Raw genomic sequence first — 19,555 nt, forward strand, 5'->3', positions numbered from 1 at the left:
ACCATTGCTACGTATTAGGTGCATTACGGTAGTGCTGGGTGCGGTACATCACCATTGCTACGTATTAGGTGCATTACGGTAGTGCTGGGTGCGGTACATACCGATTGCTATTTTTTAGGTCCGTGGTTTTCAAACTGTGGGTTGCGACCCGGAACCGGGTCGCGGAATGGAAGGCACTGGGTCGCGGCGGCTCTGTCAGCACTGCCGACCAGACCGTTAAGAGTCCCATCGGTGGTGCTCCCCGGCTAAGGCAGGCTAGTCCCTACCTGTTCTGACACCACGCTGCGCCCTGGAAGTGGCGGGGGGGGCATGGGGCTCCACGCGCTGCCCTCGCCCCAAGCACCGGCTCCACACTCCCATTGGCTGGGAACCGGCCAATGGGAGCTGGGGGACAATGCCTGTGGGCAAGTCACACGGAGCCACTTGCGTACCTCCGCCTAGGAGCCGGACCTGCTGCTTCCGGGGAGCAGCGTGGTCCACGGTGCCAGGACAGTTGGGAAGCCTGCCTCTGCACCCCGGCTGCAACACCGCCCAGGAGCCGCCCGAGGTAAGCCCGTGCCCCAATCCCTTGCCCCAGCCCAGAGCCCACCAAAACCCAAACCTCTCATCCCCGGCCCCAGCCCAGAGCTCTGACCCCCTCCCGCACCCCACCGCCCTGCCCTGAGCCCCCTCCCACATCCTGAACACCTCATTCCTGGCCCCACCCCTGCACTCCAACCCTCTTCCCCAGCCCTGAGCCCCTCCCACACCCCAAACCCCTCATCCCCAGCTCTGTTCGGTCCTGGGCTTCAACAGTTTTCTTCAACTGGGTTGCCAGAAAAAAAGTTTGAAAACCACTGTATTAGGTGCATTACGGTAGCACTGGGTGTGGTACATCATGATTGCTATTTATTAGGTGCGTTACCGTAGCGCTAGGTGCTGTACAGACCCATACGGGTGTTCTTAGCAGAGCTGTGGAAGGAATCACCCCCCCCCAACGTTGCCCCTTTCGAGGACCATCAGGGACCCCATGCAGAACACCCCCCCCTGAATTTCAGGGCTGTCCCAGTGCCCCCCAAAAGCCAGGGAACAGGGCTGGACCCAAGCCCCACAAGCCAGGTCAGACCCACCCCCGGACTGGGAGAGGCCCCGTCCGTGGGCCTGCGTCACACCAAGATCCCTGCATGAGCCGCAGCAGCCATGGGACAGGGCAGAGACGGGGTCTGTGTTCACGAGCTCGGGGATTTCGGGTGCCGTGGGGGGAGAACTGCAAGGAGGATCGCCCCCAACCCCACCCGCTGCAGCACAGCGCCCCCTAGCACCGCGCTAGGGAATTGGGGCCAGCTGGGGACCTGGCCCCATTGAGGACAGTGGCACTATGGCCCATTGACCCAGCGGGGGGTGTGCTGAGACGGTAGCCATGGGAATCCGGGGGGGGAAGAACCACAGATTTTGGAAGAGGACTGGGAGTGGAGGCCCCTTTCAGGAGACCCTACAATAACCAAGCAATGCACACGGCCCCCCCGCCCGCCCGAGAGACCCTACAATAACCAAGCAATGCAGGCGGCCCCCCGCCCGCCCAAGAGACCCTACAATAACACGGCCATTTTGCCTTGGCTGAGGGAGGGGATCGCCTAGCTTGTCTGGAAGCCCCCTCAGACCTCGCTGTCGAAGGCCTTGACCAGAACCCGCTGGGAGTCAGCCGCCAGCTCCTCCAGGCACTGGCTGAGCATGGAGTAGGTGGTGTGGAAGGAGATGCCCCCGGAGGCCAGCGCCCCATAGATGGGGATCCGGTGGAAGAAGAAGTTGACCACCACCAAGCCCCCGCCGGTGGCCTTCCCCAGCAGCCCGATCACCACCTCCTTGTTGATGCCACGCCCCAGCACGCTGTGCACCTCGGCCCGCAGCACCTCCAGCGGCTTCCCAGCCCTCTCCGCCAGCCGGGCCAGGGAGGCCGCGTCCAGCCCGAAATCCTGCCGGTAGGCGGCCAGCTTCCTCAGCAGGATGGAGACATCGCAGGTGAAGGCCAGTCCCGGCAAGGGCACGGCGGCCACCAGGCTGGAGACCAAGGCCACCTTCCAGACCTCCTGGTGGAGCAGCAGCCGCTTCTTCTCGATGATGGCCCCAGAGAGGTTGGGCAGGGAGAGGAGGAAGGCGTGACGCTTGTGCCCGGGCAGCTCCCGCTCCAAGGTGTCCTCGAAGGCCTGGAAGTCGTATTTCTCTATCTCGAAGCTGCTGAGGAGGAAGACCTTGGTGTCGCCCAGCCCGGCCTGGCTCAGCCGTTCCCGGCAGTCCCTCCTGATCTCCTCCAGCACCTCCTCTTCCTCGGGTGGGTTCTTCCTCCTCCGCGTGGCCTCCAGGTCGTTGTCGACCTTGGCGCGCACGAAGTAGAAGCGTTTGCCTTGCTCCACGATGGCCTGGGCCAGGCGGACGTGGTTCTCCTTGAACCTCTCCGAGGCCAGGATGATGAAGAAGTCGTAGCGAGGGAACTCCACGGCCTCGAGGTAACAGTCGGCCCGGAAGCTGGGCGTGCCAATGCCGGGCAGGTCCCACAGCGTCACATTGGGGTAGCCGGGGTAGGGGTAGGCCGTGGGCTGGGCCGTGGTCTCGGTCACACCGGTCTGGGCCGCCCCCTCGTCCTCGTCCCCCAGGCCTCGCAGGGCATTGACGAAGGTGGACTTGCCGGCCCCCGACTCCCCGGTGACGGCCACATCCAGCCGGGCATTCCAGAGGGTCTCCAGGCTGCACTGGACCCGGGTCACCACCTCTGCCAGGCCACCCAGCTCGTAGGCCTCCTGGATCTCGGCCACCTCCCGCTCACTGATCTGCTCAAAGCCGGAGACCACCGGGTGCAGCACCCTGCGGGCACAGGGGGCATGAGACAATGGGTGGCACTGGGGGGCATGGGGGCGTGAGACAATGGGTGGCACTGGGGGGGCGACAGAAGGGGCATGAGACGCTGGGGGGGACTGAACAGAGTAAGAAAGGACCAGGGAGTACGGGGAGAGGGGCTGGAGTGGGGGGGAGGCAGAGCAGGGGAGACATGGGGTGAGGAGTGGGGGGACCAGTGAGTGTGAGACATGGGGGGGGACTGGCTGGGTGTTGGGATCTCTGGGAGACCCTATAAAAAGAACCCAAGCACTGCATGCAGCCCTCCAAAGAGACCCTACAATAACACCCTACTTGAGGCCCTTCCCCCCGCAACAACCAAAGTCGTCTCCTCAAGAAACCCTACAATAACAAACCAGCCCTACCTCCCCCGAGCATGCCCACTTTAGGAGCCCACCCGGGAGACCCTACAATAAACAAGCCGCACCTCTCGTACACCCTGACGTCTCCCACCAGAGCCTGGCGCAGCAGGGGCCCGTCCAGCTCCTGGGGCTCGTGGCCAGAGACGAGGAAGACGACGGGCGGGGGCTCCCCGAGGCCATGGGCCGCCAGAGACTGGGCGCAGGCGGCCCGGAGGGCATCGAGGGCCCGGGCCCGGTCGTAGCGCCCGCCCAGGAGCCGCCGGAGCGTGTGCAGGTCCAGGTCGGCCTTGGTGCGGGCAAAGTGGACCGTCTTGCCAGCACCGCGGGCCTCCTGGGCCAGGCGGGCGTGGCTGGCGCCGAAGAGCCCGTCGGTGGCCAGGACCACCACGTCCCCCTCGGCCAGCCAGCGCGCCGGCCCCTCGCCCTCCGTCAGGGGCAGCTCCCAGAGCAGCAGGTTGGGCCGGGCCGGGTCGGGGTACAGCACGGGCCCCCCGGAGCTAGCCGGGGCCCCCAGCGGGGCCGCGCGGGCGTCGTCCTCCGCCAGGCCCCGCGCGGCGTTGAGCAGGGCCGACTTGCCGCAGCCCGGCACCCCCACGATCACGACCGAGACGTCGCCCCGGTCTGGGGAGCCCGGCGAGGCGTCCGCCGGGGGCTGCGAGGGCATTTCGGGGCCCGGGGCTTCGTTCATCTGGGTGCTGCGGAGACAGAAGGAGACGTGATTGTCAGGGGCGTGGCTCCGGGGGTCTGTCCCCTACCCCGACGCTCCCAACCCCTGACATCCCACCCCCTCCTGACCGTGCCCCACCCCGCCCTGATCCCAGCCCCCCTCTTGAACCAGATAGAGAGGTGTGCATAGAGATGGACAAACAGAGGGGGGTACAGAAGGGGTGCATGGGGACAGACAGACAGAGGAGAGTACAGGGGGATGGATTGGGGGGTGCAGGAGACGGATCGGGGGGTCCAGGGGGCTGGATGGGGGGTGCACAGGGTGGAAAAAGGGGGGTGCCTGGGGTCGGACAGGGGGGTGCAGAGGGACAGAGGAGGGAGCAGGGGGTGGACAGGGGCGTGCATGGGGCATACAGAGAGAGGTGAAGGGGGATGGATAAGGTGTGCAGGGGGACAGGGGAGGGGCAAGGGTGGGGGGTGCATGGGGCGGACAGAGGGGTCCAGGGGGCAGACGGAGGGGGGTCTGATCGTGAAAAGATCAGCTGAAAGGTCAGGGGGGTCCAGGGGGATGAGCGGACAGAGTGGGGCCCAGGGGATGGATCTGGGGGTGCAGGGGATGGGGGGCAAAAGGGCAGACAGAGGGGATGAAGGGGACGGGGGTGAAGGGGTGGAGAGAGGGTGGTGCAGGGGACGGATCGGGGGGTGCAAGGGATGGGGCAGGAGGTGCAGGGGGAGGGGGTGAAGGGGCGGACCTAGGGGGGAGCAGGGAACGGATCGGGAGGTGCAGGGGAGGGGGGCGAAGGGGGACGGATCGGGGGGGGGGTGGAGGGGACGGATCAGGGGTGCAGGCGATGGGGGCGAAGGGGCACGGATCGGGGCGTGCAGTGGAGGATCGGTCGGGGGTGCAGGGGACGGGGGCGAAGGGGCGGACAGAGGGGGTGCAGGGGACGGGGGCGAAGGGGGACGGATCGGGGGTGCAGGGGACGGATCGGGGGGTGCAGGGGACGGGGGCGAAGGGGGACGGATCGGGGGGTGCAGGGGACGGGGGCGAAGGGGCGGACAGAGGGGTGCAGGGGACAGATCGGGGGGTGCAGGGGAGGGGGGCGAAGGGGGACGGATCGGGGGTGCAGGGGACGGATCGGGGGCTGCAGGGGACGGGGGCGAAGGGGGACGGATCGGGGGTGCAGGGGACGGATCGGGGGGTGCAGGGGACGGGGGCGAAGGGGGACGGATCGGGGGGTGCAGGGGACGGGGGCGAAGGGGCGGACAGAGGGGGTGCAGGGGAGGGGGGCGAAGGGGCGGACAGAGGGGGTGCAGGGGACGGATCGGGGGGTGCAGGGGAGGGGGGCGAAGGGGGACGGATCGGGGTGGGGGGGTCACACGAAGGCTCCCTCCCGCACTCACGGCTCCGCCGGCGTCTCTCCCGGTTCCTCCCCCTCCGGCCTGGCTCGGCTCGGCCCGGCCCCGGGGGAGGAGCCGCCGTCTTGGTTTCTGTTTCCCGGCCCCGCTGTCACTCGGCCTGGAGGGACCCACTGCGGGTGAGCGGCTGGACCCCCCTCCCTCCGAGAACCCAGGCGTCCTGGCTCCCCCCCATCAGCCCCCCCCGCCCGAGAACCCAGGCGTCCTGGCTCCCCCCACATCAGCCCCCCCCCCGTCCGAGAACCCAGGCGTCCTGGCTCCCCCCCATTAGCCCCCCCCGCCCGAGAACCCAGGCGTCCTGGCTCCCCCTCCCCAACCACTGGACCCCATTCCCCTCCCAGAGCCCGAGAGGACCCAGGCGTCCTGGCCACCAGCCCCCCAGAGAACCCAGGTGTCCTGGCTCACCACCCCTCCCCCCGCTTTAACCACTAGACCCCACTTGAACTCCCCGCCCCAACCACCAGCGACCCCAGAGAACCCAGGCGTCCTGACTCTCCGCCCCAACCACCAGCGCCCCCCACTAACCACTGGACCCCCCTCCCCTGCCAGAGCCAGGGAGAGAACCCAGGAGTCCTGACTCCAGCCTGCTTCTCCTTGCAGCTCTGGCCATGGCAGCCCCGGCGGGCTTGGACGACGCTTTCCTCCGGGACCTGCTGGCCCGCTACGAAGCCCAGGACCCCGGCACGGCCGCCGCCCGCCTCCAGGCCCTGGTGGACTCGGTCAATGCCCTGAAGGCCGACGTGGCTGTGGTGGGCCGCCGGGGCGCCGGGGTCACCACGCTGATCAACGCCCTGGTGGGAGAACGCCCCGGCTTGGATGACCCCCAGGTCTTCTTCCAGCAGGCGCCGGAGCCCCCAGGGCAGCCGGCCGGCTACACCCACCCCGCCTACCCCACCCTGGCGCTGTGGGATCTCCCGGGCTTCCAGGAGCCGGAGAAGCCGGGCAACTACACGAAGCGGCTGGGGGACCTGGGGAAGTACGGCTGCCTGGTGCTGGTGGTGGGCGAGGGAAGCCCGGCAGATCCCCACCTGCAGCTCCTCAAGGCTTTCCAGCAGAAGCGGAAGCCCTATTATGTGGTGCGCACCAAGGTGGACCTGGACTTGCACACAGCCAAGAGGCGGTTCCAGGCCCGGTACAGCTCGGCGGAGGCGCTGGCCCTGGCCCGGAAAGGGGTGGCCGAGGCGCTGGCCAAGAACGGGCTGGAGACCAGCAGGGTTTTCCTGGTCTCGGGCCTGGAGACGGACAGGTACCAGTTCAGCCAGTTCCAGGACAAGCTGGAGGAGGAGCTAATCCAGTTGAAGAGGTGAGCGGGGTGGGGCTAGTAGCCAGGACTCCTGGGTTCTCTCCCCAGCTCTGGGAGGGGAGTGGGGTCTAGCAGGTCAGAGCAGGGGGGCCGGGAGTCAAGACTCCTGGGTTCTCTCCCCAGCTCTGGGAGGAGAGTGGGGTCTAGCGGGTCAGAGCAGGGTGGGGCGGGAGCCAGGACTCCCGGGTTCTCTCCCCAACTCTGGGAAAGGAGTGGGGTCTAGCGGGGCAGGGCAGGGCAGGGCGGGAGCCAGGACTCCTGGGTTCTGGCTCTGGGAGGGGAGTGGGGAAAATTTTACAGCACTTTGAAAAATCAGCTTTTTCACAGAAACTGCAGTAAAACTTCCACACTGGGTATTGAGGGGCCACATCACAGTAAGTGCTGCACAGACCCCCCCGCCGCATTGTGCCAGGCGCTGCACAGATCCCGCCCGAGATCAGGGGCTCCATTGTGGGGTGCTGCATGGACCCCGCCCAAGACACAGTCCCTGCCCCATGTCCTCCAAGAGGTGGAGCTTCCAATCTGCATAGACAAAAGAAGGCTCCTTCTCCCACATTACACAGGTGGGGAAACTGAGGCCCAGAGAGAGGCAGTGACTCACAGGGAGTCTGTGGCTGAGCTGGGACCAGACCCCCAGTGTCCTGGGTTCCGGTAACACCAGGTACAAGCTTCCTCTCTACCCAAAGCACAGCAGAGGGGCTCCAATCCCCCTGTCCCGTCCTCTCTGTGCAGGGCCCATGACGGGGAGCTGGAGGACCTGAGGGCCGTGAGCCCGAGGAAGATCCAGGAGCTGTACCAGGCCTGCGCCACGGGGGGACTGGCAGAGGTGCCTGCCATCATCTGCTCGGCACTGGAGGAGCCCTCGCAGATCCGGCTGGACGTGGCAGTGCTGGGGGAGGCCGGCTCGGGCAAGTCGGCGCTGGTAAACGCCCTGAGGGGGGTGGGCTGCGGGGAGCCAGGGGCGGCCCCCACGGGGGTGACAGCCACCACCCAGAAAGCCGCAGCTTACGCCCACCCCACTGTGCCTGGCCTGTATCTGTGGGACTTGCCAGGAGTGGGGGTGACGGAGGAGGACGTGGGGCGGCTGGATCTGTCCCGTTACGACTTCTTCCTGCTGACGGCCTCAGAGCGCTACCGCCACACCCAGAGCCAGCTCGCCCGGGCCGTCAGCGCGGCCGGGAAGCGGTTCTTCTTCGTCAGGACCAAGGTGGATGTGGACGCCCAACCTGGCCCCGAGCCCCGCCCCGTGGAGGAGATCCGGAGCAGCTGTGTGGACGCCCTCCAGAAGGATGGCGTGGGCTCCCCAAGGGTCTTCCTTGTCTCCAGCCTTCTCCGCGAGGCCTACGACCTGCCGGCCCTCCAGGCGGCCCTTGAGAGCGACGCCCCAGCCTTGAAGAGGGAGGCACTGGAGAAGGCCATCCCCATGGCCTTGAGCCGCCTGGTGAGGAGGAAGAGCAAGGCGCTGATGAAGGACGTCTGGCACAAGACCCTGCAGAGCTGCCTCTACTCTGCAGAGAAACCTGGCCCGGACGTGGCCACCAGCCTCATCAACACAGCCTCGGCTTTCTCCATCGAGCTGGGCCTGGTTGAGGAGTCCTTGGCCCAGGTGGCCAAAGCCACAGGGAAGCCCGTCAGACTGCTCCAGGCCGAGATCCGGAGCCCCTGGCTCAAGCGGCCCGACCCGAAGCAGGTGCTGAAGCAGATTACTAAGCCAGTGCCCTTCTCCTCCTGGATGTGGAGCTTGGTGCCCTACGGGGGCCATGGGGCCGAGGGGCAGCCCGAGATCTCCCTGGAGGCCACCTACAGGGTGCTGACACAGGCCCTGGCAGAGATGACGGAGGACGCAGAGCGGATGCTGCGCCGAGCCTATGCCAAGGAGTAGGGGGAGGGGCTGTTTGTAGAGTGTTTCCTCACCCAGCGCTGAGATGCAGCCACCTCTGGGGTGGGGCTCAGGGGCTGTTTCTGGGGGGATCCCTCTCCTGGTGCTGAGAGACAGCCAGGGAGGCCGTGTGACACAGGGTTGCTGAGTGTGGTTATACGGCTATGTCACTGCATGGTTCTGTCCTGTGTCCTGCACTTGTGAGAATAAGGTGCGACCTGCCCGTCTAGGGGGCGCCCTACTGAGCTCAACGAGGCTGATGTTGCAGCCAGGGTCACACACACGGGGCCCTCCGCAGTGCAGACTTCGTATTAGTTCTTTCTTGTCTGTTTTCCTTCAATCAGAAATAAAATGGAGACCCAGACAGGACCTTTGCTCTGTGTTGATGGAAAAAAACGTTAACAATGAAAGCGCGGCTGCTGGCTGGGGCGCGCCACCCCGGGGCCGAACTGGGGCCGGCCCTGCCTGGGAGAGGAAAGGGGGCGCCCTTGCTGACCGCCACCCTGCGGCAGGGCACTGCGTGCCCCACTGCACGCCCCACTGCACCCTGGGAATTTGAGGCTCTGGACACCCCTGTGCCCCCTGGGAATTTGAGGCTCTCTATGCCCCAGTGCATCAGGGAAATTTGGGGGTGCTGGCACCACAGTCAACCCGGGGAATTTGGGGATCTCCATGCCCCAGTGCATTCTGGGAAGTTGGGGCTCTGAACACCCCAGTGCACTCTGGGAATATGGGGCGCTCCACCCCCCGGTGCATCATGGGAATCTGGGGTGGTGGATGCCTCGGTGGGCGCTGGGAACGCGGCCCCTCCATGCCCCGGTGCACCCTGGGATATCAGGGTGGGGCGCCTCCCGCAGGAGCCTGCAGCTGCCCCTGAATTGTCTCGCCCCCTCATTGGAGATGCTTTCCCGGCAGACTGTGCATGCGCATGACTCTAGCCCCTCACCACCACCAAGAAGTATCACGCATGCGCAGGCCTTTAGTCGTAGCATCGTTGCCGCGACGCATTGAGTGGAACTTATACGCATGCGCATCATCGGGCCCAGTGGCACACGATCTATGTCGCGCATGCGCAGTCCACTTTGCCACGCGCCTTTCTGAACGCGTATGCGCACGCACCTGCCGGAGTCGCGCGACGCTGGGGACAGAAGGACCCCGCGTCCCCCTGTCTTTTGGGTTGCCCTGATGAATGCCTGAGTAAAATTACACATATCCGGGGTCAGGGTTGGGGGGAGGGAGCCCAGATGGGGGTAAGAGGGGAAGGGAAGGGAGCAGTCCCGGGGGCCGCTAGTTTGGGTCAGGCTCAGGTAGGGGCAGCCCCACCGGAAACGGAGGGGTCCTGGCTGGGTGGGCATCGGAAACAGGAAGGCGAAGCAGGCGAGGGAGGAGGAGAGAGAGAGAGAGAGAGGTGTCCGTGGGGGGAGGGGTGGCTGAGGGGGGTCTCCGTGGGGGGAGGCTGGGAGGGGTCCGGGGGGAGGGGTGGCCGAGGGGGGTCTCCATGGGAGGAGGCTGGGAGGGGTCCGGGGGGGAGGGGTGGCTGAGGGGGGGGTCTCCATGGGGGGAGGGGTGGCTGAGGAGGGTCTCCATGGGGGGAGGCTGGGACTGGTCCGTGGGGGGTCTCCGTGGGGGGAGGGGTGGCCGAGGGGGGGTCTCCATGGGGGGAGGGGTGGCCGAGGAGGGTCTCCATGGGGGGAGGCTGGGACTGGTCCGTGGGGGAGGGGTGGCTGAGGAGGGTCTCCATGAGGGGAGGGGTGGCCGAGGGGGGTCTCCGTGGGGGGAGGGGTGGCCGAGGGGGGTCTCCGTGGGGGGAGGGGTGGCCGAGGGGGGTCTCCATGAGGGGAGGGGTGGCCGAGGGGGGTCTCCATGGGAGGAGGCTGGGAGGGGTCCGTGGGGGAGGGGTGGCTGAGGAGGGTCTCCATGAGGGGAGGGGTGGCCGAGGGGGGTCTCCGTGGGGGGATGGGTGGCCGAGGGGGGTCTCCGTGGGGGGATGGGTGGCCGAGGGGGGTCTCCATGGGAGGAGGCTGGGAGGGGTCCGGGGGGGAGGGGTGGCTGAGGAGGGTCTCCATGGGGGGAGGGGTGGCTGAGGGGGGTCTCCATGGGGGGAGGTTGGGACTGGTCCGTGGGGGAGGGGAGGCTGAGGGGGGTCTCCATGGAGGGAGGGGTGGCCGAGGGGGGTCTCCGTGGGGGGAGGCTGGGAGGGGTCCCTGGTGGGGGGGAGGCTGAGGGGGTCCACAGGGATCTGGCTTTGTGAGGAGAGGGTTGAGGGGCTTTGGGAGGCTGCACATGAGGGTTGTGAGAAAGGGGCCATGGGGAGAGGTAGCTTTGTGTTGTGGCGGGAGGGGTTGGGGGCTCTACTTGAAGGTGGTGAAGGACTCCATGAGAGGGGGATTTAGACAGTGAGCACTCCATGGGGGGTGGGAAGAGGCGGGGTCCATGGGAAGAATTGAGGGGAGTTTGGGGGGCTCCATGTGGGGGGAGGGAGAAGGATCTGTAGGGGGGAAAGAAGTTGGGGGGGCCTCCATGGGGAGGGGAGGCCTGGGAGGGAGGAGTCCCCAGGCAGTAGTGGCTTCATGTGGGGAGCCTTTGGAGTACGTGGGGAGTGGGGGAGCCTGCATGGGGGGGACAGCTGGGAGCTGCATGGAGAGAGGGTTGGACAGGACGGGGCTCCTTGGGGGGAGCGACGGGAGGAAATGCATGGGGTTGGTGGAGCGAGGGGCCCTGTGGGAAGCTGAGGTGCTTCATGGGGAGGGGCAAAGAAACCTAGAGTGGAAAAAACCATGGGGCTGATCCAGGGCAGCAGGGAGGGGGCTGAATAGGGGCTTAGATGGGCCTGTGGGTCTGAGCTGGGGGGGACAGGAAGGGGGTGGGATATGGAGCTAACTGGCCCCACGGGGCTGATCCGGGGGGAGGGTGTGCTCTCACACAACTCACCCCTCCCCTCGCAGAGAGAAGATGTCTGAAGTCACAGCAGAGAAGCAGCCCCTGGCTGAACCGCTCCCGCAGGAGATCCCAGCACGGCCTGCACTCCCTGCCAAGCAGGAGGCTGCCCCGGCCCGGACACGGTGCCCCAGCTCCGACCTGGAACCGATCTGCATTGAGGACGAACCCGCCCAGCCCAGTCCCAAGGGGAAGGTCAAGGCCTCTTCCAGCAATAGCCCTGTCTGTAAGTACCGGAGGTGGTCACAGCCTTTCCCTGCGTCTGTTCTCTAGGGCTTTAAATGCCACAGCGCTGGGGCTCCCGGCCCTTCCCTTGGGGAACTGCACCCCAGCTTCCAGTCCCCCGAATGCCCGGGCTCCTGGCCCTTCCCTCAGGGCGGGGAGCTCCGTTCCCTCTCCCCACCGCCGGGGCATGCAGATCAGAGGTGTTAGGGATCCCGGCAGCGGAGGGTGGCGTGGGGAGCCCAGACTGGGCAGGGAGTTGCAGGTGGGGGTCAGCCCAGGCTGGAGCCTTGAGCTCTCCCTCCTTCCCCTTGCCCCCAGATCGCCTGGGTTCCAACCAGTGCTTCCACTGCCTGATCACCTTCCCGGACGAGAAGTTCAAGGAGCGGCATATGAAGCGGGAGCACCCCGAGGACTTTGTGCAGGAGAATCTGCGCGACGCCCTCTTCGTCTGCTTCATCTGCAGCAAGCCCTTCGAGAGCTCCCGCGCCCTCATCTGCCACCAGCGCGGGCACGCCCCCGCCCCGCCCCCCGACTGCCCCGACTGCCTGCGCCCCGCCTTCGAGTGCCCCGACTGTGGCCGCCGCTTCGGCCAGCTGGCCAGCTACCAGCGTCACCGGCTGGGCCACGCCGCCGGCCGCAGCCTGCCCCACCAGTGCCCCGACTGCGGCAAGAGCTTCCGCCAGCTCTCCAACCTGCGCCGCCACCAGGCCTCCCACCAGCGCCCCCTGGAGCTGCTGCCCTCCCGCCCCTACTCCTGCACGGAGTGCGGCGAGAGCTTCGCCCAGGAGGCCGGCCTGCACGAACACTACATCCGGCACGCCCGCGGCGAGCTCTAGCTCCCCCTCCAGCCCCAGTGGGGAGAGCTGGGACTGCAGCAGACTGCCCCCCTCTTCTGCCACCGAGCCCTCTCCGGGCGCTGGGACAGCTGGCCGCCTGGCAGGAAGTCGAGCTAGAATGGGACTGGAAGGACTTTAATGGGACTGAGCAGATTGGATGGAGCAGGACATGGGGCCTTTCCCCCCTCGAGGGCGCCAGCTCCCATCCGGCCCCAAGGCAGGGAATTGGCTAGCTCAGGGGGGCAGGGAATGGGGCACGGGACCTGTCCCCTCTAGGGAGTGCGGTCTCCTATCCGGTCCCAGGGCGGGAGGGCTAGCTGGATCAGGGGGCTGCAGAGATCAGGCTGTACCTCTGAAACGCCTCCCCCTCCCCCCGTGTCAGTGTGCGACACACGCACCCCATGGCATCTCTCTCCACACACCCTGCTCTTCCTCCCATAAGCGCCTCGCGCCTCCCCTGCAGCCGAGCACCAAGCGCTCCGCAGTACCGGCCGTCACTCCCTAGCCCGGGTGGAGTCTGCAGTGCCCCCACTGGAGTCCTGGCGGGAGAGGACCTAACCCGAACATGTCCTCTTTCTGTGCTTGGGGCGGGGGGGTGCTTTCCAGAGCCCCTGTGTCCGGTCCCTGGGCCATTACCTGGCAGTGTGGCATGATCTCTCTGACTTCCCAAGTGTAGCTGGACCCAGATCTTGTCCTGATAAAGCCGTGTCAGCGCGGGGGTGATTTTTACCCTGCTATAGTTATCCCAGTGCAGCCCCTGGCACGGAGGCACTTACTCCAGTACAAAGGGCCGTTATGCCAGTGGGTGGGCACCAAGCTAACCAGTATAACTGTCCAGTGCTGCAGGGGTCACAGACCAGATGCCAAGGGCACTTGCCTGCTCCCCAAGGGGGCGTCCATCTTCACTACATGCTTTGGGGCGGAGCTGGGCAGCCATGGGAAGGAAGCTTTCGGCAGCAGTTCGGAGCGGAAGGGGGAGACTTCGGGTGGTGAAAAGAGCCGGGCTCCCCCACCAGGCTGCAGGGGCACTGGGGTGAGGGGAAGGTCCTATTTTTCATATGGAAACAATAAAGAGTTGGAAGCTGAGCACAGGACAGGGTGTCTGTCTCTTGGGGCGGGCTGGAGCTGGGCAGGTCTGGCCGCAGGGCAGGGGAAGGCTACAAGCAGGCATGTGCACGTAGCCCCAGGGCTGGGGGAATTGGAAAGGCTCTGCCTTCAGCTGCTGGGGACGCGGGGGAACCGCAAAGTCTGATTTCAAAATCAGAGGAAGGGGAATGGGCCAGGGGCCTTTCCCCTTCCCCTCTAGGGGGCGCTGGCCCCGGGGCAGGAGGCTGGGATGCAGCAAGAACTCAAGGGCTCTAGTTCCCAGCTGTGAGCTCTGCCCCACAGTGGGGTGGGGGCAGTGACACAGGGGCTGTGGCACCAGGACCCTGCTCAGCTGATCAGTGGTGTTGGGACAATGGCCTCAGCTGCTCAGGGATGTGGGTTGGTCCAGGACGCAGCTTCACTTCCTGTCACAAAGTGCTGCCTCCCTCCCCCCCCCCCCCATCTCAGCTGCAGCAAATCAAAATGTTCCATCAGACCCAGCCTTGCCCCCTACCCCCCCCCACTCTATGGGTGCCCATCAATCCCAACCCACAGCCTGGTGCCATCCCAGCCCTGCCCCACCAGCTCCGCTGGTGCCCCTTCATCTGGCTCTCCAGGTGACCCATCTTCTACCCCCTAAAGAAAAATCTCGGGGCGGTTTGTTTTCCGTTCTTGACAATGTACCAATCCCCGGTTTAGTCTCATTGCCTCTGCTGCTCCCCATGGGACTGAAACTGTCCCCCCACAATCTGGGGGACCTCCAGGCTGTGACTCCAGCTTCTCCCACCCTGTGTCTCTGGAGCTGCAGCCCCAGGGCTCGGATGCTCCCAGGCTTTGCGTGGACGGGCCCTGGGCCCCTCCATAACCCTGAGGGTGGGTTTCATGGCTTGGTCACTGCACCTGGCCCTGCTGCTGCCCCCACAGGCCCTGCCCTTGCACTGGGTCCAGAGGGCAGGGGGGCCTCAGTCCTGAAGCGCTATATAGGACCATGGGCTTCCTGTAGGGCCCAGGCCCTGAATGAGAGCCCACAGAGTGACAAGCCCTAGGCCCCAACCCCCTCAGTCCCTCCTCCTCCCTTTGGGGGCATGGGGCAGCCCAGAGGGCGCCTTGGCCATGGGGTGGGCAGCCAGCAGAACAGTGACAAGCTAGGAGGGGCCAGCAGTGGGTGGCTCAGTCACTGGATCTTCAGCCCCATGTCTTGCCCCACAGTCCCATCCAGCCTCCCTTCCCCATAAAGCGGCTTGGCCAGGGCCACCCCTAGCCACTGTCTCCCAGGGCAGATCCTGGACCAGCGGTGAGGTGGGGGGCTGGCTGGAATCCTGGGATTGGGCAGTGGGGAGGGGAGAGACGAATTAGACACACAGCCTAGGGTGTCCCACCTGGGGCCAGATGGGAGCCAGTGCCCCCTAAAGGGGAAAGGACCCCTGTCCTGCACCTAGAGCTGGTGCTTCAGGGCCCCCTGATGCACATATTCCCCCGCCCCTCAGGGGGCAGTCTCGCCACACCTGAGGGGTGCTCTCTTTACCCCCCCAACCACATGCATGCTGGGTGCTGTAGTTCTTAGTGGAGAAATGACCAAACGAAATGCAGTCTGGGAGTTGAAGTTCTTGCAGAGGGGCAGAGGCCGGGTGAGCAGCACCTTGGGAGTTGCAGTTCTCAGCCCAGAACAATGCCCGGCCAGGTGCATGCTGGGAGTTGTAGTTCTCAGTGAAGCCAGGGGCCACAGCCTTTCACAGTCTTGGCTCTGACATCACCACAGGGCCCTGGGCCCTCCCAGCCCTGCATAAAATGCCACACGCAACGCTGCAGCTGTCACGGGCAGGGTATCCCCGCCACAGGGCAGGCCTGCCCGCTGTCGTCACCCACCTGACCACCGGCTTGGCAGGGGGGCGGCCAGGTGCGGCGTCCCCACCACTGTCACCCATCAGCAGGGTGATGCCGTGACGATGTCACAGTGGAACCACAGGCCCAACCATCCTGGGAGGCAGTCCCCCTCCTCCCCATGCTCCTGCCCCAGCCCTGCCGCTGATGCCAGGTGTCCCCCCAACTTGCGCCCCCCAGCACAGGCCAGACTGACCAACAGACACCGGCGCAGGGGACAGAGTATGGCAGAGATACAGAATCACTTTTATTATTAAACAAGATCCCCACTCCACCCGACCCCACCCCCCAAGCTATTTCAATGAGCTTGTTAATATTCATCGATCTGCTGATGGCTCGCCCCCTCACAACCCGCTCTCTCCAAGGCGAAGCAGACAGGGAGTGCAGGCGGGATCTGTCCCACCCGAAACCCTGGGGGCGCTGGGTTCCAAACACGCCCGGGGCTAGTGGAAGGGGCACCTGAGTGGCTGCCGGCCTAATCTGCGTGGGGCAGAGGGGCAGGAAATGAGTGATGGGGCCTTTCCCCACTGCTGCCCTCAAGGGAGGGGAAAGGGAGGCCGGGGCCCTCCAGCTCCGCAATCTTGCAGCCCCAAGGGTGAGTCGAGATTGCCAGGTCTAAGCCCCTAATGGGGCTCCCCTCTCTGAGGTCTGGGGGGCAGGTTGGGAGGGATGATAATAGGCCCCGCTCTGGCGGGGAGGCAAAGATGGGGCCAGGCTGGCTGGGGCCCTGGTTAGATTCACTTGAATCTACAAATCAACTAGAATAAAGGAAGGGGAGGAGAGGGTCCCCTGCCCCCATTTCTGTCTCAGAGGCTCAGGACCCCAGATCCCATCACTGCCACCAACCCCCAGCCTGCAGAAACCACTGCAAACATCACCCAACCCACAGATCCCACTGCACCCGGCCTCCTCTCTCCTACTCCCACAGATCCTACGGCAACCACCAATCCTCATCTGGTGGTGGATCCCACCACAACCACCATTCTGGCTCTCTCATATCCTCCCACAGATCCCCATCCAGCCACCATCCAACCCACAAATCCCACCGCAACCACCAACCCCCAGCCTGTGGAACCCACTGCTGCCACCTTCCAACCCACAGATCACACCACTGCCACCCTTCATCTCACTCCCACCTTCCCCACCCCCGGCCCCACAGCAAGGTAGGGGGCTACAGCTCCCCTCGGGCATGCAGCATGTAGTGCTCATGCAGATCCGCCACCAAGCCGAACTCGCCCGGGCACTCGGTGCAGTGGTAAGGTCCGTCTGCCCCCTCGGTGTCCCGGGCGCCATTGGCCTCGCGGGGTGGGGCGGGGGGCCCCTTGTTGCGGGGAGGGGCCGGGGGGCTGCGGCGCCAGCCATGTTCACAGCGGTGAGCCTCCAGGGAGGCAGGCGAGGCGAAGCCCAGGCCACATTCAGCGCAGATGTAGTGGAAGGCTCCAGCTCGGGGCGAGGGGGGCACAGGCCTGGCATCACGGCCCTCTGGGTCCCCAGCAGAGGGTGGGGCCGGCCGGGGTGGGGGCGGCTTGGAGGAGGTGTGCGGCCGCTTCCGGCCCACATGGTAGCTGCGATGGACCTTCAGGGCCCGCGAGGTGCCGAAGCCGCGCCCGCACTCGGGGCATTCGTGCCACTCGGGGCTGGGGGTCTGCGGGGAGCCCAAGCGACCCTGGCCAGCATCCCCCTCCTCTGCCGCCACCTCCTGCTGGGGCTCCGATACTGCTGACCTCAGCTCCTTGCTCCTGGGACCTAGAGAGAGATGGGGTGGGGGCGGGGGGGTGTCAGCAAACTGTCCCTGATCCACAAGGGCCACAGCCTTCGGGCAGCCCCAGAACACACACCCCAGCACCCCCAACCCTAGAGAAGGGGCTGACCTGCATGGCCCATCCAGCCCTGAGCCTGTCTGCTGGGCTGCCGGACAGGGGTCTGGCTAGTAGCAATACTCGGCTGAATCTCTGTCGGAGGAGAACCCAGGAGTCCTGGCTCCCATCTCCACTTGCTCCAACCACCAGACCCCACTCCCCTCCCAGAGCTGCACAGAGAACCCAGGAGTCCTGGCTCCCTGCTCCACAGCGTGAGATGACCGGCCCTAGGCAGAGCCGCCCACCTACCTGGGTACCCATTGGCAGAGGGTGTGGATGGACGGCTCTCTCCAGATGACACTGAGGTTGCTTCCGATTCATCCTCTTCCTCCTGCACCGTGGAGACGCCTGCAACATCCACTGCAGGTGAGAGGCTGCCTTTTCCCACCCACCCAACCAACCCACTGGCAGTGCCCCTCAACGCCAACCCACAGCCCCGGGCTCCCCACAGCTCTGCCGGTGCCCCTCAGGCCCTGAGCTATCGGCCTGTTCCCCAGAGCCCCTTGTTCTGGGAAGCATGAGATTATGCACAGGGAGGATGCAGCTAATCCCCCTTCTCCCCACAGACTCAGGCAGCTACTCAGGGAGCACAGAGGGTTAATGGCACCAAAGAGCTACACACACCAAGCAAACCCTGGGCTCCACCCCTTCCAGCATAGGGACCAATCAAAAGAGAGCTGGGGAAAGGGGCGGAGACAAAGACCTATTAAAGGACACAGCGTTTACCTAGTGCTGAGATGCGGCCCCTCTGGGGTGGGACATGGTGGGTGTTTAACCACCACACCGCACGGTAATTTAGGACTGAAAACAAAGGACTGAAGCCCAAGACACACACGGACATACCCAGCATCACCCTGGGTTGAACGGCAGATTTCTCACCCCAGTCATGACCAGGCCTGACCCTGTTTAGCATGAGAGGTTGTCCAATCACAGCAGACTGGGCCCCTCTCCTCTGTGCGACCACCTCCCAGCAGCTCAGGACTACGGGAAGGGGGAATTCCAACCCCATTATGCTTTGGGACTGGCATTATATTGACCAGGGGACAGGGAATTCCAAGCCCACAAGGCACTGGGCCTGATGTTATAAAGACCAGGGGGAGGGGGAGTGTGAATCCCAGCCCTCACAACGCCCCTCCCCACTAAGCCACCCCACCAGCAGCTGCCCTGCCCTCACCAGTTGAGGTCCCATCCTCCTCCTCGAAGATCACGTCCTCGCTCCCCCCCACATCCGTGTGCTTGTGTGTTTCAGACATCATCCCTCGGCGATCAGCCTGGCTTGGGTGAGAGCCTCGCTCGTGGAGTCCCTGCTCTGTCACAGGGGAGCCGACCCCCCAATGCGCCACAATCCCACAATGCACCAGGACTATACAGATTAGGAGAAATGTGAGGATCCAAACCTACCTTGCACTGGAGCTATAAGGACCAAGGGGTGGGGGACACTGCCTCAATGGGCTGGGGCTATATGGACCAGGGGGAGGGGGGTCCCATCCCACAATGCACCGGGGTGGGGCTATATGGACCGGGGGAGGAGGGTCCCATCGCACAATGCTCCGGGCTGGGGCTATATGGACCGGGGGGGGGTCGAGGGGTCCGACCCCACAATGTAGGGGGGTGCTGTGTCCCGGGGGAGGGGCAGGAGGCCCGCCCTATCCCACCATGCACCGGGGTGGGACTATATGGACCGGGGGAGGAGGGTCCCATCGCACAATGCTCCGGGCTGGGGCTATATGGACCGGGGGGGGGTCGAGGGGTCCGACCCCACAATGTACGGGGGTGCTCTGTCCCGGGGGGAGGGGCAGGAGGCCCGCCCTATCCCGCCATGCACCGCGCCGCCCGTCGCTCACCGGCTCCTCCGGGCCTGACCCGGTCCCGTCTGGCCGCCGCGGCAGGACCGAGCTGCGCAGGCGCAGTGGGAGCGAGGCGAGGGGCGGGGCTCCGACAGCGCCTCCGACGTAGGTCTTTGCGCGTGCGCAGGCCTCCCATATACGTCTACGCCCCGGGCGCAAGGAGTTGCGCATGCGCAATGATGAAGGGAGTCGAACTTTGGGGCTTTGCGCACGCGAAGCCTCGCCTGAGTCGATGCGCCTGCGCCGTGTGGAGGAGGTGAAGAAGAGGCGACTTGGTCCCGCTGGAGGGTTCTGCGCATGCGCAACGGAGCCCATTTTACCGTTGCTGTGGAGGGAATAATCCCTATTCCCCCGCCCCCAGCTAGGGCTGATACTTGGTATGGTCCA

At 65.5% G+C, this 19,555-nt stretch overlaps 4 protein-coding genes across 5 annotated transcripts; 2 read left to right on the forward strand and 2 right to left on the reverse strand.

The window, feature by feature from the left end:
• Positions 1-1,570: 1,570 nt before the first annotated feature.
• LOC141977225 (interferon-inducible GTPase 5-like) lies at positions 1,571-5,536 on the reverse strand. The gene is made up of 3 exons (XM_074938604.1): positions 5,301-5,536; positions 3,296-3,925; positions 1,571-2,838 (listed from the first exon to the last, which is right to left on the reverse strand). The coding sequence occupies exons 1-3, from the start codon at positions 5,534-5,536 to the stop codon at positions 1,635-1,637; spliced, it is 2,070 nt and encodes a 689-aa protein (XP_074794705.1). The 3' UTR covers positions 1,571-1,634.
• LOC141977582 (interferon-gamma-inducible GTPase 10-like) lies at positions 5,372-8,854 on the forward strand. The gene is made up of 3 exons (XM_074939093.1): positions 5,372-5,434; positions 5,916-6,618; positions 7,351-8,854. The coding sequence occupies exons 2-3, from the start codon at positions 5,924-5,926 to the stop codon at positions 8,498-8,500; spliced, it is 1,845 nt and encodes a 614-aa protein (XP_074795194.1). The 5' UTR covers positions 5,372-5,434; positions 5,916-5,923; the 3' UTR covers positions 8,501-8,854.
• A 746-nt stretch (positions 8,855-9,600) lies between these two features.
• Positions 9,601-13,573, forward strand: ZNF576 (zinc finger protein 576). 2 transcript variants are annotated; one of them, XM_074938228.1, is made up of 3 exons: positions 9,601-9,694; positions 11,443-11,660; positions 11,978-13,573. In XM_074938228.1, the coding sequence occupies exons 1-3, from the start codon at positions 9,687-9,689 to the stop codon at positions 12,493-12,495; spliced, it is 744 nt and encodes a 247-aa protein (XP_074794329.1). In that variant the 5' UTR covers positions 9,601-9,686; the 3' UTR covers positions 12,496-13,573. The 2 variants fall into 2 exon arrangements, with proteins under 2 accessions (XP_074794329.1, XP_074794330.1); XM_074938229.1 differs by lacking the exon at positions 9,601-9,694 and adding an exon at positions 9,843-9,905 and having other exon boundaries at positions 11,447-11,660.
• A 3,045-nt stretch (positions 13,574-16,618) lies between these two features.
• ZNF428 (zinc finger protein 428) lies at positions 16,619-19,305 on the reverse strand. Its single transcript, XM_074938237.1, has 4 exons — positions 19,166-19,305; positions 18,496-18,684; positions 17,571-17,669; positions 16,619-17,208 (listed from the first exon to the last, which is right to left on the reverse strand). Exons 1-4 carry the CDS (start codon positions 19,302-19,304, stop codon positions 16,634-16,636), a joined length of 1,002 nt encoding a protein of 333 aa, XP_074794338.1. The 5' UTR covers position 19,305; the 3' UTR covers positions 16,619-16,633.
• Positions 19,306-19,555: the final 250 nt, after the last annotated feature.

Source organism: Natator depressus, chromosome 24 (genome assembly GCF_965152275.1).
Source record: "Natator depressus isolate rNatDep1 chromosome 24, rNatDep2.hap1, whole genome shotgun sequence".
Taxonomy (NCBI): Eukaryota; Metazoa; Chordata; order Testudines; family Cheloniidae; genus Natator; species Natator depressus.

Coding starts and splice junctions, on each gene's coding strand:
- LOC141977225 (XM_074938604.1), bottom strand. CDS start 5,536: ATGTGGGGGGAGCCAGGACGCCTGGGTTCTCGGGCGGGGGGGGCTGAT. Junction 3,926..5,300: donor GGAGAGACGCCGGCGGAGCC/GTGAGTGCGGGA, acceptor CTGTCTCCGCAG/CACCCAGATGAACGAAGCCC. Junction 2,839..3,295: donor GACGTCAGGGTGTACGAGAG/GTGCGGCTTGTT, acceptor CTGTGCCCGCAG/GGTGCTGCACCCGGTGGTCT.
- LOC141977582 (XM_074939093.1), top strand. CDS start 5,924: ATGGCAGCCCCGGCGGGCTTGGACGACGCTTTCCTCCGGGACCTGCTG. Junction 6,619..7,350: donor GAGCTAATCCAGTTGAAGAG/GTGAGCGGGGTG, acceptor CTCTCTGTGCAG/GGCCCATGACGGGGAGCTGG.
- ZNF428 (XM_074938237.1), bottom strand. CDS start 19,304: ATGGGAGGCCTGCGCACGCGCAAAGACCTACGTCGGAGGCGCTGTCGG. Junction 17,670..18,495: donor GGAGGATGGGACCTCAACTG/GTGAGGGCAGGG, acceptor TGGATGTTGCAG/GCGTCTCCACGGTGCAGGAG. Junction 17,209..17,570: donor CTCTGCCAATGGGTACCCAG/GTAGGTGGGCGG, acceptor ATCTCTCTCTAG/GTCCCAGGAGCAAGGAGCTG.
- ZNF576 (XM_074938228.1), top strand. Junction 11,661..11,977: donor TTCCAGCAATAGCCCTGTCT/GTAAGTACCGGA, acceptor CCTTGCCCCCAG/ATCGCCTGGGTTCCAACCAG.